The sequence below is a fragment of the Corapipo altera genome, unplaced genomic scaffold (assembly GCF_003945725.1).
Source record: "Corapipo altera isolate COAL_440 unplaced genomic scaffold, ASM394572v1 77b, whole genome shotgun sequence".
NCBI lineage: Eukaryota > Metazoa > Chordata > Aves > Passeriformes > Pipridae > Corapipo > Corapipo altera.
The window spans coordinates 3911716-3924547 of record NW_020884933.1 but is presented as its reverse complement, the minus strand read 5'-3'; the positions used below and the strand labels follow the sequence as shown (position 1 = coordinate 3924547).

The 12832-nt window shown below is 56.0% G+C and overlaps 1 protein-coding gene across 2 annotated transcripts; it reads right to left on the bottom strand.

The window, feature by feature from the left end:
* Nucleotides 1-5629: 5629 nt before the first annotated feature.
* Nucleotides 5630-10396, bottom strand: LOC113954934 (green-sensitive opsin). Of its 2 annotated transcripts, none has more exons than XM_027659886.1 (5): nucleotides 9625-10396; nucleotides 7712-7880; nucleotides 7160-7325; nucleotides 6808-7047; nucleotides 5630-5787 (listed from the first exon to the last, which is right to left on the bottom strand). In XM_027659886.1, exons 1-5 carry the CDS (start codon nucleotides 9983-9985, stop codon nucleotides 5680-5682), a joined length of 1044 nt encoding a protein of 347 aa, XP_027515687.1. In that variant the 5' UTR covers nucleotides 9986-10396; the 3' UTR covers nucleotides 5630-5679. The 2 variants fall into 2 exon arrangements, with proteins under 2 accessions (XP_027515687.1, XP_027515686.1); XM_027659885.1 differs by lacking the exon at nucleotides 5630-5787 and adding an exon at nucleotides 6418-6627.
* Between the last annotated feature and the right edge of the window lie 2436 nt (nucleotides 10397-12832).

The window sequence follows — 12832 nt, the reverse complement described above, 5'->3', positions numbered from 1 at the left end:
GGGGTAAAAGGCTGGTGGCATTTACCTGCTGCCTCACAGACCAGGTGTGGTGGGGATGGAGTGAGGTCTCTGCATCCCATGGAGATGCTCAGGCCCTTTGGGAAGGCTGCCTGTGCTTCCCAGGGCTCTGGTGGCCAAGGTGCAGTGGCACTTTCTTTCCTGGGTGTCCTGACAGCCATGGGAAAGGGTTTGGAATCAAAGGAGGTACAGGGAGGACAAACCCAGCAGGGGTTTTTGCCCACAGCTCAGGTCACTGCTGGGACAGCTTTCCCTCTGCCACCAAACCCTTCTGTTCCCCCTGAACCCTCTTGGGGAGGTTTTAGTGTGGTTTGTCCTTATTCCCTCCTTGGAGTAAATCCCAGGCCCACCCCAAGGGGATGGTGGTGCCAGGGACAAGCCCAGCAGCACTGGGGTCCCTGGGGGTGGTGACAACCTTCCTTCCCCTGGGACCAGGACAGTGTCTGAGGGATAACGAGCCCCAAGCCCCTTCCCTAATAAATTAATTCATTTGGCTCCCTATGTGATGATGCAAAGCTGCAGCCAGACCCCTGAGAGGGGCTTTCACCTCCTCCCATGCTGCCCCCAGCCCTGTTCCACCTGCCTGGCTCAGTCCTGCTGGTTTTTCCCCACAGAAATGAGAGTTTTGGTTTATTGTGTCTGCCTGGCAGGCAGCGGGAGCTGCACAGCGAGCTTGGGGGAAGCACAAGGTAATAGAGGTATTTATTAAAGCAGGGAGGAAATTTATATGCTATTCCTGTTTTTTCAGCTCTCAGTCATCGCCGAGGGGAGAGGAGGAGTGGGCAGCCTGTGCAGGAAATCGCCAGAAGTCTGTTTTCTGCCCATTTGTCAGTCTGATGAACAAGAAAAATACAGGCGGGCTGGGGGAAGGAGAGATGGAGAGTCTGGAGGAGGCTGGTGTGTGCTGCTCCATGGCCAGGAGCAGCCCCAGGAGCACAGGGAACCCACCCTGGGTCCCCCTGGAGCTGGGGGGGCTTGTGCCAGTGAGGGGCTGGGAGTCCTGAGCCCCCTGTGTTGGTGGCAGTGAACTGTGAAGGGGAGGCTGGAGGTGAGGAGGGAGAGGTGGGAGAAAGGGCTGTGGGGAGGAGAAAAGGGGCTCTGGAGGGCACGGGCTGGAGCAGAGCCCTGGCAGATGGATGAGGATGGTCTCTGTGCCATCACTCAATCCGTGTATCCCCCCTTGGCCAGGCCCTCCCAGCTGCTGGAGTGTCAGGAATGTTTGGCATCTCCCAGAGGAGAGCACTGGGGAGTAAAAGCCCACCTGGTATTAAGTGGTAATAATTCCCTATTTATTTGCAGTTCTCCTCCTCCGTGTGAGAGGCCGGGTTTTTGCTGACACTTTCTTGCTGGGAATTGAATGCTGCCTGAATCATCCATCCAGGGCCATTTGTTCATGAAAGTAAGGAATTGCTGTTTGAATCCTTTTATTGCTGCTAACGTGACACAGGCAGCAGTGATGGATTTGGGGAGGGTTTGCATGGGCTGGGGATGGCCCTGCTGGGAAGTGACACAAATGTGGGAGTTTGGGCACCCCCCTGGGGAAGGCAAACAAACTGCCTGGGTCTCCCTGGCCTGCCAGGGTTGTGCAATGTGCCCCTGGCTCTGTGGGGTTGGAATTTTGGCCTCTTCCAAGGTGTAACCTGGACAGTTTTTCCTGAGGGGCAGCTTCTCCCCGTGGTACCAGGGTCTGTGCATCCCAGAGAGGGACTGGGGGGATGGCACAGAGGGAAGGGGACAGTGTTTAATTTTAATCTTCTTGTTTTCCAGAGCTGCTGGTGTGGCTGGACAAGGAGATGTTTTTCCTTTGGTAGAGACAAACAGGCAGAGCCAGACCCTCCGGCATCCGGTGCTGCCTCTGCACTGATGGATAAAAATGTCCTGGGAGAAAGGCCAAGCAGTGCTGTTCCAGCCTGGAGGGATCAACCCTGGCAGGGCAGGGTCTGTATGGCACAGCACCAGGCTGGGACCCTGTTTGGGTGCAGGGTTTGTGCCCCTCACCTGCCCCCTGTTTGGGTGGGGGTCAAGGACCAAGGACCAGCCCCTCACTGAGATCTCCCTCCTCATCCCTACGGATGCTCCAAATCAGGATGTTATTAACTACAAGCTGCTTCTCCCTGATTGCTGCTTGCACAAACGATAACTGATTTAAAATGAATTGAGCCAATTACTGCAGTTTTCCCAAAACAGATGACGGCAGTGCCGGGGTGAGGAGGAGCGATCCCAGCTGCAGAGAGCAGAGGCAGACACTGAAATGCCCTTTGGGCCTGAGTTTCCAGCTGTCTCTGTTTCCTGGTGAAGTCTGGCTGCTTTCCTCAGTTGCATCTGAATTCAGGTGGGAGCAGCCCCAGCCGGGGTGCTGCAGCAGGTGATGGGACCTGCCCTGAGGGGGGACACTGGGATGATCCTGGCAAGTGCAGGGCCTGAGTATATCAATGTATTTGTGGAAAGAAATAACTCCAGGATGATTGTTCAAGGCTGGGACCTTGGGTCTGGGTTTGGGGATCTCCTGGTTCCTCAGGGACAGAGCATGTGGGGATTCCCCAGGGGGGAAAGGTGGAGATGGTCCAAGGGCTCCAGAAGGACAACTCCTGCCCCAGGTTATTTACCAAATGGATTTTTCATAGTTATGCTGGGGCAGGTTGGCTGTGCCCAGATCCAATCTGAATATGAAGTTCATCAAATTTTAAACAACTAATTGTCACTGGCTTCTTGTCCTTGCAATATGAGGAGCTTTAGTGAGAAGAAAACGTAATGAAGGTGGATTAAAGCTTAGCTGTGTGAAAATTAGTTAAGGAAACTTGAAATCAGGTTCAAAGAATTGTTTAGGTTGGAAATACCCTCTAAGATCATCAAGTCCAACCCTTAATCCAGCCCTGCCAGGTCCATCACTAAGCCATGTCCCTAAGTCACCTCAGCCTGCCTGGTTTCAGGCTGCCCACAGAGCTGGGCTGGTGCCTGGGCTCTGCCCCACTGAGGGGAGTGGGACCAAGCTCGAGCTCTTCCCTGGACCCATCCTGTCCTCCAGTGTGGCTGCAATCCCCCAGCCTGGGCTTTCCTTCTGCCAGGAGATACCCCCAGCCAGGATAATCCCCTTGGATGCAGCCCCTGTGAAAGCCTTGGAAGCTGATATTAGATGAGCTGTTGCAAAATCAATTAGTGATAAACCCTGTGGGCAAAGAGCACAATTGGTTCGTTTTATTACGTTGCCATCTGAGCAGTAAAAATACAGAGATACACATGGATGAACCCATCTGAAACACGGGGCCAGGAATCCAGACTCCTGCTGCCTCCTTCTTAATCTCCCATTACATGATCTATCTTCTGATTGCTTTTGTCAGCTCTCCAAATTTAATAACTGGACAAACCATCTTCTCCGATTGTTCGCATATAAATAAGTGTTGGATCGATGAAGAACATCTTTAAAAGCCCCTGGGCTTTGAAAAATGAGGGGAGCAGGGCCTGGGAGGCAGATCCCAGAGAATTACAGCTTTGCACTGCCAAAAAGCAGCGTTGGAAACAAGGAGGGGGGGGGGACAGAAAAGAGAAACCCTGGAATGAGATGCTTTCTGGGGTGGAAGGGTTGGATCAGCGAGGGCTGAACAAGGTTCAGGATTTTGGTTGTCTGGTGGCTGCTCCTCCCCTGCCCCCACGGTTTGGAGAAACCAGTGCTGAGCTTGGGTGCTTTAGGTGTTTGTAGGGATTTGGTTGAGGAGGAGGGAGTGCCATCATCATCCTCAGTGGCTGCTGCAGAGGGGCTGAAGGCAGAGCAGTCACTCTCTTAGGATGGGTTTATCCTTCTATTCCCATTCACAGCTTCCACCACAGACAAAGCAGCTGCTCCTTTGCATCACTGACAACTCCAACCTGCCTGCACCTGAGAGCATCAGCATCCCACAATCACTGGGGCTGGAAAAGACCTCCAGGATCATCAAGTCCAGCCTGTGACTGATCCCTACCTGTCACCCAGACCAGAGCACTGAGTGCCACCTCCAGTTGTTCCTTGAGCACCTCCAGGGGTGGGGACTCCATCTCCACTTCCCCATAACTGGTCACGCTCAGGCCACTGTGTGCACGGCCTGTCCAGACAGCACCCACCTTGGGAAGGCTCCTGGCAGTGGGATGGATGCACCAGGAGGGAAAACTGTTCTGCTGGGATTGATTCTCCGTGGTGGCACAGGTAGGGACACATCTGGGGGGCAGCTGGGTGGGCAGTGCCAGAGGGATCCCGGTATCACTGCCAGCATCTACCACAGCCCCACGGGCTGGACTCTGCTCCCCGTCTCTCCTGCCTGTAGGAATTTGGCTACAAAGCCTCAGCCCACACCCAGGTGGTCCCTGGCTCCCCAGAGCTCCCTGTCGGGGATCACAGGTTGCTGTTATCCCCCTCCAGGGTGCTGTGGATTCCTTGTGGGTCCTTCCAGCATCACTGTGCAAAAGGCAGCAGCCCTTGGCTACAGCTGCAGCATTTAAAAATGATAGAAACCGCGGGGGGATGCAGGGCCAGGTCTGTGCTGTGCTCAGGGCGTGCGGGAGGGGAGGGCTGAGCTCCTGGAACGTTGTTGCATCGGGAATCTGGGGGTGGAGGGAGGTGGAACGGGGGCTCCTCCACGTTCAATCACTCACCATAAAACAGCCCCGGTGCCTCTGTCCTCAAAGAGCTGAGAGAAATGGGCTCGGTGCTTTGTAGGGAAGGAAAAGAGGCTCCCGAGACCGGGAGAATGGCCGTGAATTATTCAGTGCAGGAGTGGTGTGAGATCCCTCCTGTGCTGACCCAGCACCGGGGCCTGGCCAGCAGCCCCGAATTTGGGTGGTGCAGGTCCAGTCCTGCGGGGTGTGGAGGCAGGAGGAGGGTGCCTGGGGAGCCAGGGCTGGGAGCTGCATCCTTCCCCCTCCCTGGGGCTCGGTGCTTTGGTGCCAAAGGTGTTTTGTATCCCTGTGTTCCTATCACAGGGATGAGCCTTGGGCTTCCCACTGCTTTTGGTTGCTTTGGATCGAAAAAGGAGGAATAACACCTGAGAGGGGCAGGTGTGAGCTGAGCAGGGAGGGGTGGAGGGCAAGGTCCTGGCAGGGATGGGACTCAGGATTGCTCTCCAGCGGCTCCATAACGAATTCACTGGCACAGGGAATGATTTTTCCCTGACTCTGCCAATTCCATAACGACGCTGACTGGAAGGGCCCCGCAGGGAGGGGAACTTGAACTCTGCAAAACGCTCTTTGCTGAAGTTTTATTTAAGGCTACCTGGGGAAATCTTAAATATTAAAGGATGAAAGCCAGCAGCTGTTGGTGGGCTGGCAGTGAGGGCTGTGGGGCAGCAGCAGCACCAGCTGTGCCCTGTTCCTGTCTCTTTTTGCCTCTAAACCCCTTTGGTGCTCCAGCTAATGAGGCTGTCACCTTGTGGGGATGGTCTCTGCTCTCCCCCCTGATCTGGGCTTGCCTGACCCACAGCTCCCCCTTCCACAGCTTTTGGGACAGCTCTGGGCTTGTGTCTCCAACAGCAGCATCGCGTGTCCCCAGCTGGCCACCGGCGTCCTGTCACCACAGCCCAAGAGAAAGGACAAGGACTGAGCATCTGTGGTTTTCTCTGTGCTGCTTCTGTTTATTTCTTATTTTTTAATCCCTACTTCTTGCCTGTAGACGTCCTTGTGCTGACGTGGTATCGTTTATTTATAAAATATGTACAGGAAAGCGCTCGGGTACCAGCCCCACCCTCCAAGGTTGGCCGTGCGTGTCCAGCCGGAGCAGAGGGGGAAGGAAGGTGGTTTCTCTGCCTCGGAGCTGGGAGGAGGAGGAGAAAGGAAAGGGCTGAGAAAGATAAAGACTTCAAAGTATGTGAGCAAATATTTACAGGTTCCAAGACAAAAAAAAATATATCTACAGTGTTGTCTTGGGGATGGAGGGAGCAGGGCTGGAGGCGAAGCTTGTGGCTCCGTTTGTTATATTGATTTATGGGATTGTGGGAATTGATTCCCGGTGCCAGGAGCGTGGCTCTGGCCAGCCCCGGGCTTGGGCCCCGCCGAGGGGCACCCAGGGCCACCCTGACCTTGGGGTCCTGCTCCAGGGGCTTCCAATGGCGCTTGGCCAGAATGCTTTGGGTTCTGGGTGCTCCCGTGGCACTCCCTGGAGCCCAGGGAAGGGGGAGCTGTGGGGAGCACATCTCAGGGAGGACAATGTTGCAGTTTGGGGTTTCTCTCTTTGAACACGATTTGAACCAAGCAGGGGGGTGCTGGGCTGGGGGCAGGTGGGGACAGTCCCCTAAGGTGCCCTGGGAGCTGGGGCAGGGCCTGGGGGTCCCCCTGTGTCAGTGGGGGGGAGCTCAGGGTGCCCCGGGGGTGCAGGGGTGGGGGCTGCACGGGGGGTCACTACGGCAGGACGTGCACAGCCAAATTCTTGTGCAGGGGAGGGGCACGAGGGGGGGGTGGCTGTTTGTTTGAATCCCCGAGCTCGGCAGGTCAAACCCAGTTCAAACTGTCCATGGTCTATGCAGGTGATACTTGGCTGGAGGAGACGGAGGAGACCTCGGTTTTGCTCTGGGATACGGCAGAGGAGGTTTCATCGTCCCCAAAGGGGTTCTTGCCACAGCAGATCGTGGTGATCATGCAATTACGGAACTGAGGAGGGGAGAGAAATGAGAACGTGGCACCAAAAGCCTCCAACAGCCCCTGAACTTGCTGCTGCCCCCAGACTGAGATTCAGCCCCTTCCGGGGAGGAGCAACGCGACTGGGGTGACCCCAGATGTGCTGGTCAGCCCAGGGCAGAGGCTCACCCTGTGTGCCGTGGGACATCTCACCTGTTTGTTCATGAGGACGTAGATGATGGGGTTGTAGAGGGAGGAGCTCTTGGAGAAGAAAGCAGGCACTGCCATCAGCGTGGCCGTGAATTCCGCTCCCTTGTTGGAGAAGATCCAGAAAGCCACCACGGCGTAGGGCGTCCAGGCCATCATGAAACCCATCACCATGAGGATCACCATCCGCGTCACCTCCTTCTCTGCCTTCTGGGTCGTGGCTGATTCCTGCTGCTGGGCAGCTGCCTGTGGGCACAGCAGGAGGTGAGGGGCTCCTGCAGCTTTCCAGCCCTGCACCACCACCCCTCTCCTGGTCGAGCTGCCTGTCCTGGCCCCATTAATCCCCTCCCAGCGTTACCTCTCGGACTTTGCAAACGAGGCGCCCGTAGGAGGCGAAAATGATGATGACGGGGATGAAGAAGTGGACGATGAACATGTAGAGGACGAAGGACTCGTTGTGGAATTCGGGGTTGTGGGTGTAGTAGTCGGGCCCACAGGAACACTGCATCCCCTCTGGTATGTACCTGTCAGGGAGAAAGGCTGGCATCTGCACCCAGACCCTCCCTGGGGGCAACAGGAGGGACTCAACCTCGGGACCAAATTCCCTGAGGACGGGGGATGCTTGGAAGAGTGGCATGTGTGGTCTGGGTGGGCTCCTCTGTGCCCCTTGCTCGGGCCTTGCTGGCCCTGCAGCCCACGGCTCCCGCAGGGCTGGCACCAGCTGTGCCAGTGTGCTGCCCTTGGGCACTCAGTGCTGGCTTGTTGTGACATCCCTGCCTCCCACAGGCAGCAGGATATTTATTTCCCTCTGCCCAGGCTGAGCACTTTCGTGCCAGGAACCCCCTGCTCTCCCCCTGTGGACAGAGGGATGCTGAGAGCTGCTGCTGCTGCTGAGCATCCTGAGACTCACCTGGACCAGCCGAAGAGGGGAGGGGCAGCGCAGGACAGGGCCATTATCCAGGTGAAAACGATGCCCAGCATGGCGTGGGTGGAGGAGAAGCGGAAGTTGCCCATGGGTTTGCAGATGACGATGTAACGCTCGATGGCCAAGACCACCAGGGACCACAGGGCAACCTCGCCTGCGGGAGGGAGAGGGAGAACTCAGAGCCCCCCTGGGCTTCGTCTTCCCCTTGTTGGTGAGGAGAAGAGCAGAGGGAACTGAGGGGCTGGGGATCAGCCTGGGATAACCAGCATTCCTGCTGGGTAACTGGGAATCTCCCGTCCCTAAGGTGCAGGAGCTCTGAGAGCCGAGGGGTGGGACTGCACCACAGCGAGAGGTGCTGGCAGAGGAGGGATCATCATGGGGTTTTAACAGATTAAAAATCAAGGGGGTGAGTCCCACCTGGGCGTGAGGAAGCACAATTCCCGGTGATGATGCCAGATGCCTCCAAACCTGTTGATCCCTTTAAATGTGTATTTCATGAGCCTTCTGCTGGCGCTGCATCGGGGGAGGTGTGGGGGGGCCGTGTGGGTGGGCGTGCGTGCACATGTATTTATGAGGGATAATTAAACTTCGGGGGATTGGGAGCGTTTAGTGGTGCTGTAAGCCTGCTAATGCCCCCAGCTGTGATAATCTGCTGATAACTACACCCTGTGCTGGGATTCGCTGGAGACCTGCTGCTCACACAGCGACTGCTTCCCGTCCAACTTTCTTCCCTGTGAACAGGAGCCTCCTCCTTCTCTGAGAGATGCAAACACTGGAAAGGCAAATAATGCTTCCTGGGAGCCCCCAGGCTCACCCAGCAGAAATGGTGCAGACCTGTGTGATCACCTGACCCCAAGACTAAGCCCTTCCTTGGCTTGGATCAGGACATTTAGCTGCCTTTCCCTGTCAGAATATCCACATTTTTTAAATGTATGTGTTTTCAGATCAGCATCATTGTGGGAAATTGCCCCACTTAGAGGAAAGAAAGTAAAGTCCTCGTGGTGGTTCTGCACCTCGGTAACAAGGACTGTTGGCTGTCAGATCCATCACGAGGTGCTGTGTGGGCACGGGGTGCCAAGTGAATTCTCCCTGTTTTCCACAGGGCTTTCTGCAGGGGCGAAGTGTTGGTGGCACTTTTGTCCCTGAGAAGTGCCATAAGGAGGCTCCCAAGGGCACCCAAATTTGGTGCAACTAGGACAGAGCCATTGCTGTGGAGCCTGGGAACCACCCTGGATCCTCCTCCCCCTCCACTGCTGTTCTCTCTGGTTAGGAGCTGCTGCCTCTTCCTTTTGCCTCTAGATGAGCTGTGAGCCCTCTCCATGTCTGTACCTCTTCTGTGGGGTTCCCTTCCTGAGGGATATCTCTTCCTGCCCTGAACCCTTCATTTTTGCCAAAAAGAGAAGCCTTTTGGCGAAGAAAAAATCACAGAACTGTTAAGGTTGGAAAAGACCTCTAAGGTGACTTGTCCAGCCCTGTGCTTGGTCCGAGATGTTTGGCAGCGATTCAGGGACGTGGTGTGGTCATGTCTGGGGGGTCTCTGAGAGCCACCTTGGTGTGAGACCCATAAATGCACCTGACCAGTGTGGCCAGGTGACCCCCAGGTCGGATCCTGCAAACAGCAGTCCCTTCCCAGGGCTCCTTTCCTTGCCACTGCCTGGCTGGTGATGGGGTGGAGGCTTCTTGGGATCAAGGTCAAACATGCATAAACCTGTTTTCCTCCCCAGTTTTAGGTGTGGGGAAGCAGTGCCTGCACGGCGAGCTCTGCCCCACACAGCGATGTGGGACGGCACGACAAGGGGCAGGAGCTGGGCTCCAAAGCCCTGAAGAAGCCCCAGCCCCCCCCAGCCCTTACCTCCCAGACCCCCCAGCCCTTACCTCCCAGACCCCCCAGCCCTTACCTCCCAGTGTGGCGAAGAAGCCCTCCACGGCACAGCCGGTGGGGCCGAAGATGAAGTAGCCGTTCCAGGCGGTGGTGAACGTGACGGTGAAGCCAAAACAGGCCATGAAGAGGTCGGCCACCGCCAGGTTGACCAAGATGTAGTTGAGCGGCTGCCGGAGCTTCTTGTGTTTGAAGGTGACCAGGAGGGTGAGGAAGTTGATGGGGAAGCCGGTGGAGATGAGGAAGAAGATGTAGACGCAGACGATGCGGTATTTCCAGGGCTCGGCCAGGTAGTACTGGGGGTACTCGAAGGGGCTCCTCACCACCCCCGTCTTGTTGGACATAGGCACGTAAAAATTGACACCCTCTGTCCCGTTCATCCTGCCCACCCTGCGCGAGCCGCCCTCCCTTTGGGGTTTTCTCTAATTAATTTTGCTTTGACCCCAATTAATGAGAAAAAAGGGAAGCCCCACCCCCAACCCCCCAATGCGGAAAAAAACCACCCAAGTAAAGGATTCCCCCCCCCCGGTCCCGAAAATGAGCGGGTCAGGGGCAGCAGGAGCCGAGGGGACGGGCGGTGGTGGCTGTGCCGCGCCGGGGGCTGGCGGTGCCCGCGGGCCAGGGAGGTTTTATACCCTTGGGCCCCCTCGAAGGAGCATGGGGGGGGCCTGATGAGGGGCTCGGCTAACTTTGTGTGACAAGGGCAACGGGATTGAGAGGGGTTGATGGTTTAAGCACCCTCTAAGCAGCCAGTTGGCCCCAAAACCTGCATTAAAGCGTATTAATTGCCATTAAGTGTTTAATATTGTTTAAGGAGTTGGGGGGAGGAAGGATGGGGTGGGGAGTCAGCAGAGGTGGGAAAAGCAGTGGGGAGTTTGGGAGCGGCCGTTTTGGGTAACTGATGTGGAAATGGGGCTGTTCTGGGGTCCACAGTGTATCACAGGCTTTGGGGAGTCCCTGAGTGGTTGGAGGACCCCATGAGAAGATTTGGGGACTGGGGATTGCCCAGTTCTGCCCCACTGACCTTGAGGAGGTCACGGGGGGAAGACTGGATTGAGCTCTGTGGGTCTGAGCCGTTGGCTTAGCTCTGTGTTTTGGGTGCCTGGTTTTGGGGGCTGCTGGTGTGGATACCTGTCCCCATCACAGAGCAAATCCAGGCTCTGCTGGCATGGCCAAGGGCCACCTCTGTGTGAGGAGATGAGCAAAGGCAGGAGGGGAAACCACTGCCCATCCCAAAGGCTGCAGTCCTGGTAAATGCAGTGTTTTGGGGCAGGTCTTGGTTGGGTTACCCTAAATCACACCCTGGTTGTGCCAGAGAACAAAGGACTTAGCAATGATGTCCTGAATTCCCTCCAGAGAGAGTGCAGAGAGACCAGCCCAACCTGGGAGAGCAAGTAGGATGGAAAGAAGCTTCTCCCAGTCTCTCAGCACTGACTGTGGAGTGTGGGATCCCCATTCCAGGACACATGAGACTGAAACCTTCCCAGCAGGATCAGTGCCAGCTTGGAGCACCAGTGCTCCATCTCATCCAAGCTCTTCCCCATTTCTTCCTTCTGGGTCATGGGTGCTCCTTCTCCAGGAGACCTGCCTAAGGCGCCTTAGGAAGCTCTTCCCTTAATCCCTGACATCTGGGGCGTTAACGCCTGATCGGATAACGGGGTAAGCTCTCAGCCTCCTCCTCACCGCTGCCCTCCACGAGACACGCATGGAAAAAGTCAGCGTTGTCCTGCAGGATGAGTGAGGCCCTTCTGCAAGGCTGGAGCTCTCAGAGCCGGGGCACGGGAGCGGAAGGCTCAGGAGGGTGGGATGGATGGATGGATTGTGTCCTAATCGCTGATCCAACAGCAGCAGAACTGGGACATGGTCAGAGGAAGTGGGTCACACCAGCCTCAGGTGCCCTGGGACAAGGACTCCCCGTGGGATGGCTGTACCTCTTGGAATTATCTCACCCCACGGCCTGTGAAACCACCACTCATGAAATTCTGGGTCTAAGTCTCCCCTGAGGGGAAGAGCTTCTCGTGGAGAAGTCCCATGGCCCTGGAAGCTGTGCATCCATCTCGATTCCAGTGTGTCCCTCCCAACTTCCATGGGACACAGTAACTCTCTTCAGCTACAGTATTTCACTGTGATGGCCCACCTTCAACCTTGCAGTTAGCACCAGGAGCACCTGAAAGCTCTGGTGTTTCTCCAGGGTTTTACATGTGGACACAAGTGTCTCATGGGATTGTTAATTTTCCCCTCTCCTCTCTGAGACTTCCTGCCACCTCTTTGTGTGTCCTGACTTTGCCTGAAGAGTTGAGAGCTGTACAAAGAAAGCATAGCTATGAGGGGAGGGGGTCACTGACAGGTCTGGGTGCTGGGGAAAAGGATCAGCAGTACTTTCTGCAGAGGGAGTTTTTCTGGCTCAGCAGATCCCCTCCACTCTCTTCAACATGAGGTGTGGTCCAGGTTTGGCTTCATGCGTGGTCCCCAGGAACCTTTCACAGAGAGAGAACTGCCAACAGACTGTCAACAAGATCCAGACCGGGATGTTTCCCCTTTTTGGAGCTGACTGTGGGGCAGGTAAGCCTGAGTCACCCCTGCAGTGCCCCCGGGGCTGTCCCTGCACAGGTGTCCTCGTGGACTCCCCAGTGCCCTGAGCCAGCCCGGGGTGTGGGTCAGTGGATTTAGAGCTCTCCCAGGTCAGCACAGCCGGAGCAATTCCAGAGGCCTCGAATAAACCCAGTGCAGGGAAATGACACCGGCGAGGATGGCTGGTTCCTCCAGGACGTGTCCTGAATGCAACCTCGGCTCCTGCTGCATCTCTGTCTCAGAAATGGAAAGCGATGGCTTTAATTTGGTGTCTCTTAGCAGGGAAACTTTATGGGCTGTTCTCGCTCCTGGAGAGCTCTCGGTTGTGTTCTGTTCTGACTCTACGACAAAAAGGTAGCAGCAAATTCCAGGCCCTGGCTAATGCAGGAGGAGAGGTTTGCTGCCTTTGTGTTTGTCCTCAAGAAAAGGGTTTTCTTCCCCCTTGCAGGTTTTCCTGCCCTGCCAAGCGCTTTGAGATGAGCTTGTCTCTCATCCGTTGTTTGTTCGCACTCTGCGTGACAGGGCCTGAGCTGCTCTGGGCTTTCATGTCCTGTGTAAAGCAAGAGCTGATGATTATAATCAAATAACTGACTTCACAGAGCCGATACAGCTGGTTGGCAGGGCTCAGCGACAGGCAGAGCAAACCTCAGGGGAGG